General features: G+C 38.4%; 2 protein-coding genes across 3 annotated transcripts in view; one reads left to right on the top strand and one right to left on the bottom strand.

The window, feature by feature from the left end:
• The window catches only part of DENND4C (DENN domain containing 4C), a 117,852-nt gene extending 107,926 nt beyond the window's left edge, over window positions 1-9,926 (top strand). For both annotated transcript variants that reach the window (XM_027549161.1, XM_027549160.1), the window contains 3 exons: window positions 6,437-6,587; window positions 8,044-8,108; window positions 8,328-9,926. In XM_027549161.1, the coding sequence (XP_027404962.1) occupies window positions 6,437-6,587; window positions 8,044-8,108; window positions 8,328-8,464 (353 nt within the window). In that variant the 3' untranslated portion in view covers window positions 8,465-9,926. The remainder of the gene's footprint in view (window positions 1-6,436; window positions 6,588-8,043; window positions 8,109-8,327) is intronic.
• A 1,840-nt stretch (window positions 9,927-11,766) lies between these two features.
• RPS6 (ribosomal protein S6) lies at window positions 11,767-16,084 on the bottom strand. Its single transcript, XM_027549162.1, has 6 exons — window positions 15,978-16,084; window positions 15,347-15,478; window positions 14,603-14,813; window positions 14,298-14,444; window positions 11,996-12,153; window positions 11,767-11,901 (listed from the first exon to the last, which is right to left on the bottom strand). The coding sequence occupies exons 1-6, from the start codon at window positions 15,981-15,983 to the stop codon at window positions 11,806-11,808; spliced, it is 750 nt and encodes a 249-aa protein (XP_027404963.1). The 5' UTR covers window positions 15,984-16,084; the 3' UTR covers window positions 11,767-11,805.
• Window positions 16,085-18,166: the final 2,082 nt, after the last annotated feature.

The following is an 18,166-nucleotide window of genomic DNA, read 5'->3' as shown; positions in this document are numbered from 1 at the left end:
GAAAAAGTGGAGATTTTGGTGAGAGGGCCAGTATTACCCTGATACAAAACCCAAAGACATCATAGGAAACAAAAATGAAAAATCCGTATCACTTATGAATATAGACATAAGGATCCTCAGCAAAATACTGTAAACCAAATCCATCAATTTATAAAGGGGACTGTACGTCATGACCAGTGCTCTTACCCCAGACATGCTGTGTTGATTTGAAAATCACTTACAATAATACACCGTATCAATCAGAATAAAGGACAAAATCCACATGATATCTGAATGGGCACAACTGAAGCATTTCACAAAATCTGTTGTCCTTTGTTAAAAACACTCAACAAGCTAGGAATAGAAAGAAACCTCCTCAGCCTGATTATGAATATCTGAAAACCTACAACTGGTCTCATACTTAGTGAAGAAGGACTAAATACTTTCCCTCTAAGCACAGGAACAAGACAAAGATGTCTGTTTTCGTTATTTCTTTTCAACATTGTACTGGAGGTTCTTGTTAGAGCAGTTAGATGGGAAAATAAAAGGCATCTAAATGAGAAACAAAAAACTATCCCTATTTGCAGGTTCTGTGATCTTATATATGGAAAATCTTAAATTAGAAAATCCTAAGGAACACACACACACACACGCACACACAGAAAAAGACAAATGGATAAGTTCAGCAGAGTTACAGGATATAACATAAATATATATAAATCAACTGTATTTCTATATACTTTGACTTAATAATCCAAAAATTAAGAAAATAACTCCATTTATAATAGCATTAAAAATAAAATACTTAGGGATAAATTCAATAAGTTAAGAAAGTAAAAACACCTAAATAAATAGAAATCCCATGTTCATGGACTAGAAAAGTTAATATTGTTAAGATGGCAGTACTCCCAAATTGATCTATAGATTCAGTACAATCTATATCAAAATTCCAGGTGGCTTTTAATAGAAATTGGCAAGCCTATCCTAAAATTTATATGGGTTTTCAAGGGACCTAGAATAGTCAAAATAAGTCGTAGGACTCATTTCTTGATTTGAAAACTTACTGCAAAGCTACAGTAATCAAAGTGGAAAACTGGCATAGGGTAGATATATAGGTCAATGGAATAAAGTTCAGTTTCCAGAAATACACCCACACATGTATAGTTAATTGCCTTTCAACAAGAGTGCCAAGGACCATTCAGTGGGGAATGGATAGTCAACAACTGGAACAACATGCAGAAAAGATAAAGTTGGATTTTTTCCTCACATCATACATAAAAATGAACTCAAAATGGGACATATACCTAAATGTAGGAGCTAAAACTATAAAACTCTTTAAAGAAAACATTGGAGTATATATTTTCATGACCTTTTACAGGACCAGGCCTTCTTAATACAACCCCAAGAGGTGACAAAAGAAAAAGTAGACTTAAAAACATCTGTGCTGAAAAATCAACCATTAAAAAGTGAAATGTCAGCCCACAGAGTTGGGGGAGATATTTGCAAAGTATCTTAAGGATTTGTATTCAGAATATATAAAGAAGTCTCAAAACTCATCACAAAGAAGATAACTCACCTAAAAACTTGGGCAGAAGATCTGTCTTAATTAGTTTGGGCTGCTGTTACAAAATAGCACAAACTGAGTAGCTTACTAAAAAGTATACTTACTATTACTTTATTAGCTTATGAAATTTTTTATTTCTCACAGTTCTGGAGGCTTGAAGTCCAACGCCAGGTTGCTGGCATGGTCAGTGAAGGCCCTCTTCTAGATGGCAGGCTTATGCCCTCAGGCAGTACAAGGGATGAGGGATCTCACCGGTGCACCCATTTTAAGGGGCGCTAAACTAATCCATTCATGAGGACTTTGCCCTCATGATCTTAACCACCCACTGATGGTCTCACCTCCCAATACCATTTAGTAAGCATTCCTTTTCACCATATGAATTTTGGGGTGACACAGACATTTAGATCCTAGCAGGATCCTGAATTGACAGATCTCTAAAAAAGACATGTAAATGGCCAGAAATGAAAGGATGCTCGTTATCACTAAACATCAAGGATGTGTAAGTCAAAACCACAAAGAGATACCACTTCATACTCACTATATTGGCTTTAACCAAAAGGGCAGATACTAAGTTGTGGTGAGGATATAGAGAAATTGGAACCCCAGGTCATTGCTAATTGGGATAAAAAATAGTTCTGTTGCTTTGGTGTAAATAGTTTCACAGTTCCTCAAAATAGTAAACATTTAACCGTATGACACAGCAGTTGCACTCTTAGGTATACACCCAAGAGAAAGAAAGGCACACATCCACATTAAAACTTACACACTGTTTTCAGCAATATTTTTCTTAATATCCAAATAATGGAAGCAGTCTAAATGTTCATATTAACTGATAAGTGGATACAGTATGGTATATCCATACAATGGAATATTCAGTTCAGTTCAGTCGCTCAGTCATGTCCGACTTTTTGCGGCCCCGTGAATCGCAGCACGCCAGGCCTCCCTGTCCATCACCAACTCCCGGAGTTCACTCAGACTCACGTCCATCGAGTCAGTGATGCCATCCAGCCATCTCATCCTCTATCGTCCCCTTCTCGTCCTGCCCCCAATCCCTCCCAGCATCAGAGTCTTTTCCAATGAGTCAACTCTTCGCATGAGGTGGCCAAAGCACTGGAGTTTCAGCTTTAGCATCATTCCTTCCAAAGAAATCCCAGGGCTGATCTCCTTCAGAATGCACTGGTTAGATCTCCTTGCAGTCCAAGGGACTCTCAAGAGTCTTCTCCAACACCACAGTTCAAAAGCATCAATTCTTTGGCGCTCAGCTTTTCCAACTCTCACATCCATACATGACCACAGGAAAAACCATACCCTTGACTAGGCGGACCTTTGTTGACAAAGTAATATGTCTGCTTTTTAATATGCTATCTAGGCTGGTCATAACTTTTCTTCCAAGGAGTAAGTGTCTTTTAATTTCATGGCTGCAGTCACCATCTGCAGTAATTTTGGAGCCCAAAAAAATAAAGTCTGACACTGTTCCCAGTGTTTCCCCATCTATTTGCCATGAAGTGATGGGATCAGATGCCATGATCTTCGTTTTCTGAAGAATGTTGAGCTTTAAGCCAACTTTTTCACTCTCCTCTTTCATCTTCATCAAGAGGCTTTTTAGTTCCTCTTCACTTTCTGCCATAAGGGTGGTATCATCTGCATATCTGAGGTTATTGATATTTCTCCCGGCAATCTTGATTCCAGCTTGTGCTTCTTCCAGCCCAGCATTTCTCATGATGTACTCTGCATATAAGTTAAATAAGCAGGGTGACAATACACAGCCTTGACATACTCCTTTTCCTATTTGGAACCAGTCTGTTGTTCCACATCCAGTTCTAACTGTTGCTTCCTGACCTGCATACAGATTTCTCAAGAGGCAGGTCAGGTGGTCTGGTATTCCCATCTCTTTCAGAATTTTCCAGTTTATTGTGATCCACACAGTCAAAGGCTTTGGCATAGTCAATAAAGCAGAAACAGATGTTTTTCTGGAACTCTCTTGCTTTTTCTGTGATCCAGCAGATGTTGGCAATTTGGTCTCTGGTTCCTCTGCCTTTTCTAAAACCAGCTATGTGGCAATGAAAAGTAGTGAATGCTGATATATTACAAAATGAATTAATTTTAAAATATTACAGAAGAAGTCAGACACTAGAGTATGATTGCATTTATATGAAACAATCAGAATAGGCAAATCTGTAGAGACAAAATTAGATTAGTGGTTGCCTAGGGCTGGAGGGAGTGGGAAGAGAAGAGAAGTAACTGCTAATAGGTAGATCTCTTTTGAAAGTGATAAAAATGTTCTAAAATTGGTGATGGTTGCACAACTCCATGAATTAAGGAGCAGTGGTGAAGTTGCATATTATCTTTGAGTTGAATGCCCGAAAATCATAGCATACAATGAAAATCAAATCTGTTCAGCAGTAGAAAAACTAGGATTAAAACCCATAGAGGGCTTCCCTTGGTGGCTCACTGGTAGAGAATCTGCCTGCCAATGCAGGAGACACAGGTTCAGTCCTTGGTCTGGGAAGATACCACATGCCACGGAACAGCGCAGCCTATGTGCCACAAATACTGAGCCTGTGCTCTCAAGCCCGGGAACAAAAACTACGGAGCCCGTGTGCTGCAACTGCTGAAGCCCGCGCACTCAAGAGCCTGTGCTCCATGACAAGAGAAGCCCGTGCACCTTAACTACGGAGTAGCCCATCCTCACTGCAACTGGAAGAAAGCCCAAGCAGCAGCAGAGACCCAGTACAGCCAAAAATAAACAGTTTTTAAAAAACGTAAACCCATAGCAGCCAGCATTTCCTCTTGTAACAGAGAACTTTGCTTTTCTTTGGTTCAACACAAAGGAAATATTACTAGTTACCTTTATTAAGGGGCTGGGTTGTATGCAAATTAAATAGCTTGCTTTATGACAGATGCTCAAAAGGAGGTTGACTGGGCAACTTTTGGATACACAGTTCCATCTCAGCTGATGTGGGTATAATAAAACTGTATGGCTGCTGGGGTTACCTCCAGTATTAAAGTTTAATACTGGAGCTTTTTCTGGGCCAAGCTTACATTGTTGATTTGGTGTATTTTTAATGTTAACTGTGATCCAGTTCAAATATGCCACTGAAGCACTTTTTATTTTTTTTTATTTTTAAACTTTACAATATTGTATTAGTTTTGCCAAACATCAAAATGAATCTGCCACAGGTATACCCGTGCTCCCCATCCTGACCCCTTCTCCCTCCTCCCTCCCCATACCCTCCCTCTGGGTCATCCCAGTGCACCAGCCCTAAGCATCCAGTATCGTGCATCGAACCTGGACTGGCGACTCGTTTCATACATGATATTATACATGTTTCAATGCCATTCTCCCAAATCTCCCCACTCTCTCCCTCTCCCACAGAGTCCATAAGACTGATCTATACATCAGTGTCTCTTTTGCTGTCTTATACACAGGGTTATTGTTACCATCTTTCTAAATTCCATATATATGCGTCAGTATACTGTATTGGTGTTTTTCTTTCTGGCTGGCTTCACTCTGTATAATAGGTTCCAGTTTCATCCACCTCATTAGAACTGATTCAAATGTATTCTTTTTAATGGCTGAGTAATACTCCATTGTGTATATGTACCACAGCTTTCTTATCCATTCATCTGCTGATGGGCATCTAGGTTGCTTCCATGTCCTGGCTATTATAAACAGTGCTGCGATGAACATTGGGGTACACGTGTCTCTTTCCCTTCTGGTTTCCTCAGTGTGTATGCCCAGCAGTGGGATTGCTGGATCATAAGGCAGTTCTATTTCCAGTTTTTTAAGGAATCTCCACACTGTTCTCCATAGTGGCTGTACTAGTTTGCATTCCCACCAACAGTGTAAGAGGGTTCCCTTTTCTCCACACCCTCTCCAGCATTTATTGCTTGTAGACTTTTGGATCGCAGCCATTCTGACTGGCGTGAAATGGTATCTCATAGTGGTTTTGATTTGCATTTCTCTGATGAGTGATGTTGAGCATCTTTTCATGTGTTTGTTAGCCATCTGTATGTCTTCTTTGGAGAAATGTCTATTTAGTTCTTTGGCCCATTTTTTGATTGGGTCATTTATTTTTCTGGAGTTGAGCTGTAGGAGTTGCTTGTATATTTTTGAGATTAGTTGTTTGTCAATTGCTTCATTTGCTATTATTTTCTCCCATTCTGAAGGCTGTCTTTTCACCTTGCTGATAGTTTCCTTTGTTGTGCAGAAGCTTTTAAGTTTAATTAGGTCCCATTTGTTTATTTTTGCTTTTATTTCCAATATTCTGGGAGGTGGGTCATAGAGGATCCTGCTGTGATGTATGTTGGAGAGTGTTTTGCCTATGTTCTCCTCTAGGAGTTTTATAGTTTCTGGTCTTATGTTGAGATCTTTAATCCATTTTGAGTTTATTTTTGTGTATGGTGTTAGAAAGTGTTCTAGTTTCATTATTTTATAATACATGAAATTGGTGTAAGTATTTTTTCTTAGTAATTCAGGAATTACTCTTGTATCAGTTAGGATTACACTCTACTGTATTTAGTAGAAAATGACAGAATCTTAAACAGGTAAAGATTATTCTCTCACATGAAGAATTTATGTAGACACTCCAGGACTGGTACGCAACTCCTCTGTCATCAGGGGCCTACTCCTTATGCTTTGTCTGCTTTTCCATCTGTAAAGATCCATGGTCATAGGATGGCTGCTGGAGTACAAGCTATCGCATCCCAGCCTCAAGCACAAAGCCCTTAAGTTCACGAAAAGGAAAAAGGGACAGGCCTCTCCTATCTGAAGAAAGCAAGAAAAATATTTTTTATTTGGTTACATTGCAGCATAATTGTGAAGGTGAAAAGAAATAACTTCTTAAATACATTGAATAAGTGTATTCTTTATTATTGTGTTCATATCATTAGATTCTGAAAAGAAATCGTCTCTCCTGTCAGAGGAACAACAAGCAACAAGCACTTTAGTAGAAATCATCAGGCAGAGTATTCAACATAATGATGTTCTTAAACCCATCAACCTACTTGCACAACAAATGAAGGGAGATGTGAAAAGACAAAGGTAATAATTCAGTATTTTTTAGTTGATGTCACTGGAAATAATTTCATGATTTTTTAAAAAAATTACTTTCAAAACTATCTGCAGTTGTAAAAGAAACACATAACTCATTGTGGAACATCTGATTCTTTTTTAAAGTGCTGCCCAAGTGTATACATTCATACTTCAGCACAAACATAATAAAAATGTCTGAGGAATAGATTAAATTTTAGTAGGTGATGCATTCATGTCTAAAATATATTCAGTCTTGGGGAAACACTACTTCTATTCACTGGAAGCCTATAAATATGTTTAATATCAATGTTAAACATATCTACTGCTTGTTCAGGCCATGTCACACAGTTTATCTTGTGGGATGTAAAAAAATATATGAGTAGAAACAACTTAAGAAAATGATGGAAGCAATGAATCACAAAGGATATGGAGCTATCCTGATCCTCTTACTATTTATTATCTGCTAACTTATTTGGATCAGTACTCAACCCAGTCTCAGCCTAAGTGAATTTTGTGGTAAGCTTCAGCAAAGGGGACATAGTATCTTCTATCAACAGAAACAGTGTTTCCAGGTGCTCTTCAAGTTTGTAGTCATGGCAGCTTTGAAGACAGTCTCAGAAGTAACAGGACAAGAACTCATGATAGAAATCAATAAATCCTTTTATAATTTTAGCAGTTGATATGGAGATTATCTCCTTCACAGGCTAAAGAGTAGCCAGTTACAAGCATCTGATTTAAGGGCAGGGAAAGAATATGAGAAATTATATAGCTTGAAGCTTTTAAAGAAAGCTGCATGGAGCATTATCAGAATCAGCATTACAAATTTTTTTTTCTGTGTAAATAAATACTCAGAAGTCAGTTCCTAAATTCCCCTTTTTTAACAGCTGAGCCATGAATTTGATTTTTAAGGTTTCATTTGTCTTGCTTTTCTGTTCGCAAATCAGATAAAGGTGATTTTTCATTTACTGTTGGGTTAAATTACTAGTAAGACACCACACAACCTGTTTGTGTCTAAGGGTTTAGACCCCTAACTTACTTAGAAATTAATTTCTTTGTCATGTAGCAAAAAATTGCTTTTCTAAGTATGAATTAGAAATTAGAATTGAAAGTTATCTATTGCATTACTAAATATCAATAACTTTAAGTTAAAATAAGCCATTTTTGTTTTGAACATGAAGCTTTATGCCCATTAACTTAAACTTTTTAATTTGAAATAGAAGTTTGCAGGAAATGGCAAAGAAAGTATCTGTGGACTCTTTACCCAGCTTTTCCCAAAGGTGACACCTAACAACTGTAATGTAGTCAAACTGTGACACTGACATGAATGAATACAGAGCCTAATCTTTTTTTAAAGTATAGTTGATTTACAGTGCTGTTAGTTTCAGGTGTTTTTTTCACCATTTAAAAAATCTTAGCATATTTTTTATGCTCTTTGCCCATTCAGTTCAAATATTTTGTTTTATAGGAGTTTATACAGAGAAATCCTCTTCTTATCATTAGTATCTCTTGGAAGAGAGAATATTGATATTGGTAAGTTGGTCAAATGTGGATTACTAAAGGTGGTTTAGTCTTATTCTCATAATTTAAAAAATTCTAACTGGTATGGGTAAATACTCCATTTGCCTTTTAAAAGATTTCTAGCTTTAAATGTGCAATTTATGTATATAAAATGATTTGACTACCACTTTTAAATGCATAGCTTTCATCTTATTAACAAATTCCAACTACATTTTTGAAAATATCTTTCAGAGGCTTTTGACAATGAGTATGGACTTGCATACAACAGTCTGTCTCCAGATATTCTTGAAAAGTTGCAGAAAATTGATGCTCCACCAAGTATCAGTGTGGAATGGTGCAGGAAGTGTTTTGGAATGCTTCTCATTTAAATATAACAGATTGTCTAGACTTTTAACACAGTGCTGGGGGAATAGACTCAATCTGGAGACATTCAAGGTTTTTTCATAATACAAATTGGAGAAAACAGAAATGAACTTAGTCTTGGGACAGTATTTATGATGAAATCGTACTGAATCATCTCAGTGTAAAAATGCCATTAAAATGCCCCAAGGTTTATTGAAGATTTATAATTTCTGAGCTGTTTATATCTGCTGAAAATTGGTATCACATTTTTCAGTATTTCTAGTAGTTTGATAATGGAAAACCACTCTTGGCATTTTGTTTGTTTGAAGCTGTTGAGTTTGGGGGAGCGGCAAATTAACGTAAACTTGCCTAACCCCCAAACAAATGAAATCTCAATTATAACAGCAACTGTTTGTGTATTGTGTATATATGTGTGGCTGTGTAGGTATCTATTCAGCCATATTATATTTATTAAAATTCTTAAATTGCATGTTGCAATAGTTTTTTGAAAGGGGTTTCCAACTATTAAAATGACTACTACTAAACTCATATGTAGTCATTTAAGTTCATAATTACCTGAAAGTCTGATGAAAACTGCCATGCCTTTGACTTCAAAATTAATATATTATTTTTACCCTTCATGCTATATATTAGCTCCCTTAACGGGTTATATTTCAAATATAACCAGTTCCTTCATCCTCTTCCCAGTACCATGTTAATTTGCAACAGCTTTAAAATGGAATAAATGAGCCAAATAGTTTAAATGAAATTAGATCAGCATCATAATTTACAAAATTAAAATTCTTGTGTATGTCTTTGGGTCTGAAATTGTTCAGGCACATAAATTGTTGCTATTGTTCACTTTTAAAAACCTGTGGAATAACTTGCACTGCAGAATTCTATTCTTGTATATTTAGATTGTATGCTTATTTGTGCATTTGTAAATATGGTTTTTTAGGATGAATCAATTAAGTCTTAAAACATTAAAGCTTATTAAGCTTGTTGCTTGTAGGTTTAAGAAAATCACGACCTCACACGCCTCACTGACATTCATGCCTTTCATTAAACCATCCCTTAAGAAGATAGTAAATTTGTCTTCCTTACCTTTGCATGCATGGTTTGAAAAACCAATGATTGTGTGTGCTTCCTTTTACAGTAATTATGCAGATGACTGAATCACAGTTGATAACTATTTCCAGATGGTACAGTTAACATCACACAGTTACTATACCAATCTTCCAAGATTTCAGGGTTATTAAGACCTATGCAGAATCCTTGTTTCAATTAATGGTTAAAGTGCTGAGTGAAAGAACTTTAGAATTCTCATTGCCTTAAAAATGGATCTTTTGCACTGTCTCAGAGTATATATTTTTTGCAACTTAAAACTTGGTACTAGTTTTAATACTTTTAACACTGCCCCAACAGAAAGTTTGGAATTACCTTGCATATAAAAAAAAATTGAGGTTGAATAAAGTGAAAACTTCACAAGTTTGCTGTTCTCGTCTCTTACATTTTTAAGGCTCCTGAAATGTGCACAGTAATTCAAGTTCTTGTGGTCTTCAGAATTCCAGTATTGTCTGTTTTCCCACTTTTCTGTGGTTTTCAATAATTTGAACTAAATTACTCAACAAAGCACTTCCCACTAAAAATTACTGATGATGTATTCCTAAATCTTACACATTTAGGAATATTATGAATTTTACAGTAACTATTAATCTAAAAAACATTCATTATAAAGCTTGGCCTATTTAGAAATAAGACTGATTTGTATTGAAGTTGCTTAAAGGCCTTTTCTAGCACCTACCACTGGGCAATAGAAATTTATAACAAAGACAAAACATCAAATTATTGAGACTTAAATCTAATTAACTTCTGAAAACCCATCTTTCAAAATATGCCAGGTTAGCATTTCCTTACTCTGGTTTTAGATTAACTGCATCAGCTGCATTTTATACATTGATTATAGCAACCTGCATTTTGCAATGTTAAAGTTTTAAATCTACCAGATTTCATGAGCTAGAACGGTCGAGGCCCACCTCATTTATCCACGTTAGGGACTGTACTCCTTGAAATCATAGTGGTTCTCGTGTTTTATGCATTAGAATCAACCAGCTACTGGGTTAGAAGTCTGGATTTATACCAGACCTGCCTGCCTTTTGGCCTGTTACCCTTTAAGACTCTAACTTCTCTGTCAATTGCCAACTGAAGTTTTATAACTCTTAAGAGCTAATGGTCCTAAAAAAATAAATAAATAAATTAAAAAAAAAAAAAAAGAGCTAATGGTCCTATACAGCAGAAATTAACACTGTAAATCACCTCACTCCAATTTAAAAAAGACCTGTGGATCCCCTCTATGAATCTTGCCTCAAACTTCCCAATCATCATCCACTTTTTAGCCAGATCCTTGGGTAATTCTTCTGCACACTCTTAACTGAAGCACTTCAGTCTCTATCTGCATGCCAAAGCCACTTGAAAATTTTACTCACCTGTGTTAATACGTAATTTCCAAAAAGAAGTACCTTTTAAAGCCTAACGTACCTTCTTTCAAGACCCTCTCGTCTGTTAAGGGTTTGAATAAAGGTTCTAACTGCAGTTACTATAGAAAGCAGACATGATACATACAGAAAAAAAATTCACTTTTGGGAATTCCCTGGTGGTCCAGTGGTTAGGAGTATGCTCTGAATGCCACAGGTCTGGGTTCAGTCCCTAACCAGGAGCTAAGATCCTACATCCCATAAACCACACAGTACAAGGTATACTTTCTGTGCACATCCTTCATAGATGCAAGAGTGTCTAAAAACAGGTACAGTCAAGTCCCTTGGAGAGTGTGAAATGTAATAAAAATGTAAATTCACCTGAGTTGAAAAGGTTTCTGTTAATGTATTAAATCTGCACTGTTTTTAAAAGCTTTGTAAAAACTATTCTAAAAATGGTATCCATTAACTGTGTTTGTCACAAGTTCCTCTTTTTAACATATAACAATGTCCATCTTCACAAAGGCACTTTTCATATATCGTGTAGAAACTACATTCCTTAAAATAAAGTCTGTCAAAGATTAATAGTCCTAAGTCATTTATTTCCCCCATTCTGTCCCATGCCTTGCTGAAAAGTCAATCAATCAATGTAAGAATTCTGAGACACCCACTACTCTGTTCTGGCCATTTCTTCCACTATCATATATAGTCTGTTTCCGAATATGAAGGACTATCACTTTCAAGTATCTCTTGCAGACCTATTCCACTGCTGGATTATACAGTACCTCCTTTTTCATGTTTGCAGACCTTCATTTATCTATTTGATCATCAATTAAAAGTCAAGAAGGGAGAGCTGATGTCTGATCTTATTTATTTGTTACTCTTAGAACATCTCATTTTTGACTGGACTCAGACTTAGAAGTAGAAGCTCTCAGAGAGGACAGCCTCCGTCTCTTGGCAATCTGTTCCTGCCGTTTTTCTTTGGCCTCCTGAACAAAACAAAACAAAACACAAAGTGCAGTTAAAGCTTATCTGGATTAAAAAATGCAAATCCCATAACTCCTTTTTCCCACTGAGATTTACCTTCATTCTCTTGGCCAAAAGTTTAGCATATTCTGCAGCCTCTTCTTTATTTTTCTTAGTACGCTGTTTCTTCAGAGCAATACGCCGGCGTTTGTGCTGCAGAACTCGTGGAGTCACGAGACGCTGAATCTTGGGTGCTTTAGTCCTAGGTTTCTTACCTAAAAATTTAGATGACTCAATTACTTCCATACCCTTGCTCAATAGAACCCACATTTATATTTTTAAAACATCAGAGATTCAAACTTAGTAGCACATTTAATCCTAATGGCTCACTAAATACCAACAGTTTGGATATCAAGTTCAAGGTCATACATAAATTTATGTTACTTAGCTGAAAAGATGGATGTCCTATCTTAATTTTTACTACTCACTTTGATATCCCTTCCATAATTACATTGTCTTAGTAGGATATTATGTATCTATACCATAAGACATGTGAACATTACTTTAAAACAGTATTTAATTTGTTATGAAAACTAAGTAAAGCATTAGCTGCGTCACTGTCTCACCCACCATGCTTTGAATTCCAAATTGGTTTTCAAATTTCTATTTTCCAAGATAGGAAGGACCTGCTTATCTGCTTATGAGGAGTAAAACCATCAACATTCATTAAATTTTTTTTGCTGTGCTGTGCTGCTTGTAGGAGCTTAGTTCCCCAACCAGGATTTGCACCTGGGCCACCACAGTAAAAGCAAAGTCCTAACCACTGGACCACCAGCAAATTCCTAGGAGTATCTTCATTGAGCCTGTCTGGATTATAAATCTGCTTCACAGCAGGAGTCTTTTCAGATGTAATGGTTTTAGTTTGTGGACCCCTGTGAGAGCAATAAACACTCCATATAAATAGTCTAAGACTAAATGATCAATAAAGGAATTATAAAGAAACAAAAACCATCTTATAAATACTATGAGCTAGCACTTACTAATGTTATTTCCAGGGATGCAACTACAATTACTTTTTAAAGTGTATGATCTTCATGAGGATAATTGTGTATTTATACCATATCTTCAGCACTTAATAGAACCTGGCACAGAAAAGGTTTCCAAATATTTGGAATGAGTGACCAATAAGCACTCACCACATGCCAGGTATTAATTAGCTTATTTAAGCCCACAGTCCTGGAAACCAATACCCCAATTTTTTCCGATTTGTCAGGAAAACTCAACCTGAAACTAACATGTTATTTATGATGATGTGTTATGTTGACTAATAAACAATATACCTGCTTAAAATATAAAACACCAAGTTTTCTTGAAAAAACTAAAAACTGAGTTCCCATATGATCCAACAATCTCACTCCAAGACATGACTGTAATTCAGAAAGATACATGCTCCCCTATGTCCGTAGCAGCACTATTCATAATAGCCAAGACAGGAAAACAACCTCAATGTCCAGCAACAGATGAATGGATGTCATGGATATATACAGTGGAATACTAAACTACAAAAAACGACAGTGTCATTTAACCTAGAGATGATCACACTGAGTGAAGCCACAGTTAAGACAAATACCGTATCACTTACATGTGGATTCCAAAATACAACACAAACTTTACAAAACAGACTCACTGACAGAACAGACTTGTGGTTGCCAAGGGAGGTTGGGTGTGGAGGGATGGATTTGGAGTTAGGGATTCTCAGATGCAAATTATTACACATGGAATAAAGGCCTACTCATATCATAGCACAGCGAACTACATTCAATAACCTGAGATAAATCATAACAGAAAAGATTTTACATATAACTGAATCACTTTGCTGTACAACAAAATTAACTTTAATAAAACATTTTTATAGTAAGTCAACTATACTTCAACATAACAATTATATATATAATATGTTCCCTGGTATTTTGAACGGTTTTCTAATTTGCAAAACTATCGCTATCCACATTCAGAAGTTAAAGCAACTTACGTTAATGAAAGCATCAACTTTATCAACTTCGGTAAACAAAAAATTAAAACCACTGATACGTTAAGAAAGCAAGTGTGTGGGCATGAGAGCATATTCAGTCACAATTCCAGACTTTTCTCTTAACCCCAAAGCAATGAACTGACAGGTTATCTTTGAAAGAACTCATACAATGACTCAAAAGCAAATTTTCAAGAAAAATTCTAACACTATAGGGCACTGGTTATAATGAGTATTAATTCCAATTGCATACCGTGACCCTTTTCCACACTAATTTCCTAAAAATGCATATCCTAGGTAAATAGTAGGCAGAGATTGGCTTCCAACATGCATAAAGAATGGTACAACCAATGAAATTAAGCAAGCTCTATATTGCATAATCCCTCATACCGTCTTTGTTTAGGGGCTTTCGCACAACATATTGGCGGACATCATCTTCTTTAGAGAGATTGAAAAGTTTGCGGATTCTGCTGGCTCTTTTGGGACCCAGGCGACGAGGCACTGTAGTATCAGTGAGTCCAGGAATATCCTTTTCCCCTAAAAGAAAAAAGTGAACAGATGTTTTTAATTCAACAACTTCCTTACAAACAAGAACCCTAAACTGTTCAGGCATTGCCAAAGCGAGGTCCACTTTCAAAGATAATCAGCTTTAAGTCAGTGTTGACAAAAATAAAACTCCAGAATAAAAGGCTCACCTTTTTTCACGATGACCAAATTGAGAACACTCAGATTGGCATCCACAATGCAACCCCGTACAGATTTGCGCTTTCTCTCTCCAGTCCTCCTTGGTCTGTAACAGGAATGCCCCTTACTCAGTAGCAGGCGAACTCTGCCATGGGTCAAGACACCCTGCTTCATGGGGAAACCCTGCTTATCGTTCCCGCCACTGATTCGGACCACATAACCCTGCAGGAGAACACGATGACAAGTTAAAGACAAAGCATTGTGGCCTCTGAGAAGTACACCCTTAAGTCTACTTAGTACCGTTCATTAGGACCGATTTGACACTTTAAATAGTTTTCTCTGGTCACTAAATTTGTCTGTACTTCCAGTTTCCCAAGTTAGATTAGCAAAATCCTTTCGACCAAGTCATATTTCTAGTCTTTATTTTACCGGAGTTGTTAACTCTTGGGGTAGAAACAGTATGTTATGAAACCTAAGTATCAAGGAACCACAAATCAGAAACAACCTTCTTGGCACTTTTGAAGATCCCTTTGGAGACCTTTAGCTTGCAGGTCAAGAACAATATATTTTTCATTTGATCTACGTAAACATAACCCTGCCAAGTGATAGAGCCACCTTATAAAGTGACATTTGGAACTAACCTAAGGTTGGGAAACAACCCGAGTGTGAACCCCATTACATTTACCAATTACCAATAGCGTTTACCACCTCTCTTAAATAGAGCTAACAATTCAACGCGACAGTTCAACTTTTACCTTCCATTCTTCACCCAGAGCGTCAGCAGCAACTTCTGTGGCCATACGCTTCTCGTAGAAGGTACGAAGTTTTCGTTCATCGTCCACTTCAATGAGCTTCTGGCAGCCAGTGGCCGGGAAAGAGATGTTCAGCTAAAAATTATAAACGAGGGGGAAAAGAACTTCATGAAAATAGCAGAACCACTAGAAAAGTTATTCCATAGCAAAAAGCCTTTCCTGTCACCCGCACACAACAGAAAATTATTCACTAAAGGACACGTGCAAGGCGCCACAAACACTGCACTAAAAATAGGACCTATCTTGCAAGGCTTGCGGAATGCCGCCACGGAGAATTACGGTCCACAGCCGTTCACTCTCTCAGATCAAGGAGTCTGACCTACGTGCCGTCAGCTCGGCCGCCTCTATCCTGCCTGAGGGTCAAGTCGCCACCATGGCGCTCCCAGACCGGCGTAGCTCCAGCTGCAATCGCTCGCCATCCGCTCTCCCACGGAGCTCCGGCCCCAGAAGAGCGATCCTTCTCCTGCCTCAGACTCTTCTCCATCCAGGGCTAGGATTTTCGAGCGCAACGACACATCGTAGGGCTTGCTCCACGTTCCACAAGCCTACCCGGACACCCGCCACCAGTTCCTACCTTCATTCTGAAGCGGCCGACAGCCTCCGAGGCGCCACGAAAAAGAGACCCAACTTCCGCTTAGCCCAGGTCACATAGGCTCTTCCAGTTCTCGCGAGATGTGTAGACGCCTGGTATAGTGGAAGTGAGTATTGGTAGGCAGTACTTCCGGGGTGGGGTTAATCAGCGGTTGGGAGATAAGAGTCGGTAGGCGGTGCGTACGAGGCGGCACAGGTTTAGTACGGAAGACTAGTTTTTCTACTGCTTGTTCTTTCCCGTATGATTCTGGGTTAGGAAGCAGTTCTGCTCGGTCCCGGACACTGCTTCTGATGATACCAAGGAAGGAGGCGGGATCGGAGTTCTACTATCCTGCGCTCTCCTGTACCTCAGGCTCCATCCGAAGATTTCCAGTTTAGGAGCGTGCCCTGCCCTGGTTCCGGTCTTGAAAGATTGTGGTTTGATTTTTCTTAAATACTTGATCATCCACGTCCTTTAACCGCTTTGCAGTCATCGTTCTGTCACGTGCGTGAGTGCTAAGTTCCTTGGGTCGAGTCCGACTCTTGGGACCCCATGGAATGAAGCCCTCCAGGCTCCTCTGTCCATGTGATTCTTCAGGCAAGAATACTGGAGTGGGTTGCCATGCCCTCCCCCAGATAATCTCCCGACCCAGGGATGGAACCCGCGTCCCTTCTGTCTCCTGGATTGGCATGCGGGTTCTTTACCACTATCGCCACCTGCAGTTCTATCACAGAATGATGCATTCAGCCAGCGTTTCTTGGAAGCCAGTTAACCATAGTTTACTCTTAGTCCCGGTGTAGAGCCTCTCTGCTTTCTGCCTTTTTTCTGCGATCTTTTTAAAACGCAAAGTTCTGTCACTCCATTGTTGGAGATGCACAATTTATTTCCCACTACAATTAAATACTTTCCAAATTTCTAAACCTACTTTCATATATTTTTCACAGTCAAAAACTCAGCTTTTGCCATTTGTTAATGCCATGCAAGGCTTTCAGCTTACATGTCCCTCTTAAGAGAAGCCTTTCCTGACCACACAACCGGAAATTGTATTCCTCTCTAGTGTAGCACTATTTTCCTTTATCAGTTCAGTTCAGTCGCTCAGTCGTGTCCGACTCTTTGCGACCCCATGAATCGCAGCACACCAGGCCTCCCTGTCCATCACCAACTCCTGGAGTTCACTCAGACTCACGTCCATCAAGTCAGTGATGCCATCCAGCCATCTCATCCTCTATCGTCCCCTTCTCCTCCTGCCCCCAATCCCTCCCAGCATCAGAATCTTTTCCAATGAGTCAACTCTTCGCATGAGGTGGCCAAAGTACTGGAGTTTCAGCTTTAGCATCATTCCTTCCAAAGAACACCAGGGCTGATCTCCTTCAGAATGGACTGATTGGATCTCCTTGCAGTCCAAGGGACTCTCAAGAGTCTTCTCCAACACCACAGTTCAAAAGCATCAGTTCTTCGGCGCTCAGGCTTCTTCACAGTCCAACTCTCACATCCATACATGACCACAGGAAAAACCATAGCCTTGACTAGACGAACCTTTGTTGGCAAAGTAATGTCTCTGCTTTTGAATATGCTGTCTAGGTTGGTCATAACTTTTCTTCCAAGGAGTAAGCGTCTTTTAATTTCATGGCTGCAGTCACCATCTGCAGTGATTTTGGAGCCCAAAAAAAATAAAGTCTGACACTGTTTCCACTGTTTCCCCATCTATTTCCCATGAAGTGATGGGACCAGATGCCATGATCTTTGTTTTCTGAATGTTGAGCTTTAAGCCAACTTTTTCATTCTCCACTTTCACTTTCATCAAGAGGCTTTTGAGTTCCTATTCACTTTCTGCCATACGGGTGGTGTCATCTGCATATCTGAGGCTATTGATATTTCTCCCGGCAATCCTGATTCCAGCTTGTGCTTCTTTCAGTTCAGCGTTTCTCATGATGTACTCTGCATATAAGTTAAATAAGCAGGGTGACAATATACAGCCTTGATGTACTCCTTTCCCAATTTGGAACCAGTTTGTTGTTCCATGTCCAGGTCTAACTGTTGCTTCCTGACCTGCATACAAATTTCTCAAGAGGCAGATCAAGTGGTCTGGTATTCCCATCTCTTTCAGAATTTTCCACAGATTATTGTGATCCACACAGTCAAAGGCTTTGGCATAGTCAATAAAGCAGAAATAGATGTTTTTCTGGAACTCT

This window comes from Bos indicus x Bos taurus, chromosome 8 (assembly GCF_003369695.1).
Source record: "Bos indicus x Bos taurus breed Angus x Brahman F1 hybrid chromosome 8, Bos_hybrid_MaternalHap_v2.0, whole genome shotgun sequence".
NCBI classification, from domain to species: Eukaryota; Metazoa; Chordata; class Mammalia; order Artiodactyla; family Bovidae; genus Bos; species Bos indicus x Bos taurus.
The sequence above is the reverse complement of the archived record's forward strand: the minus strand, read 5'-3'. Positions and strand labels throughout refer to the sequence as shown.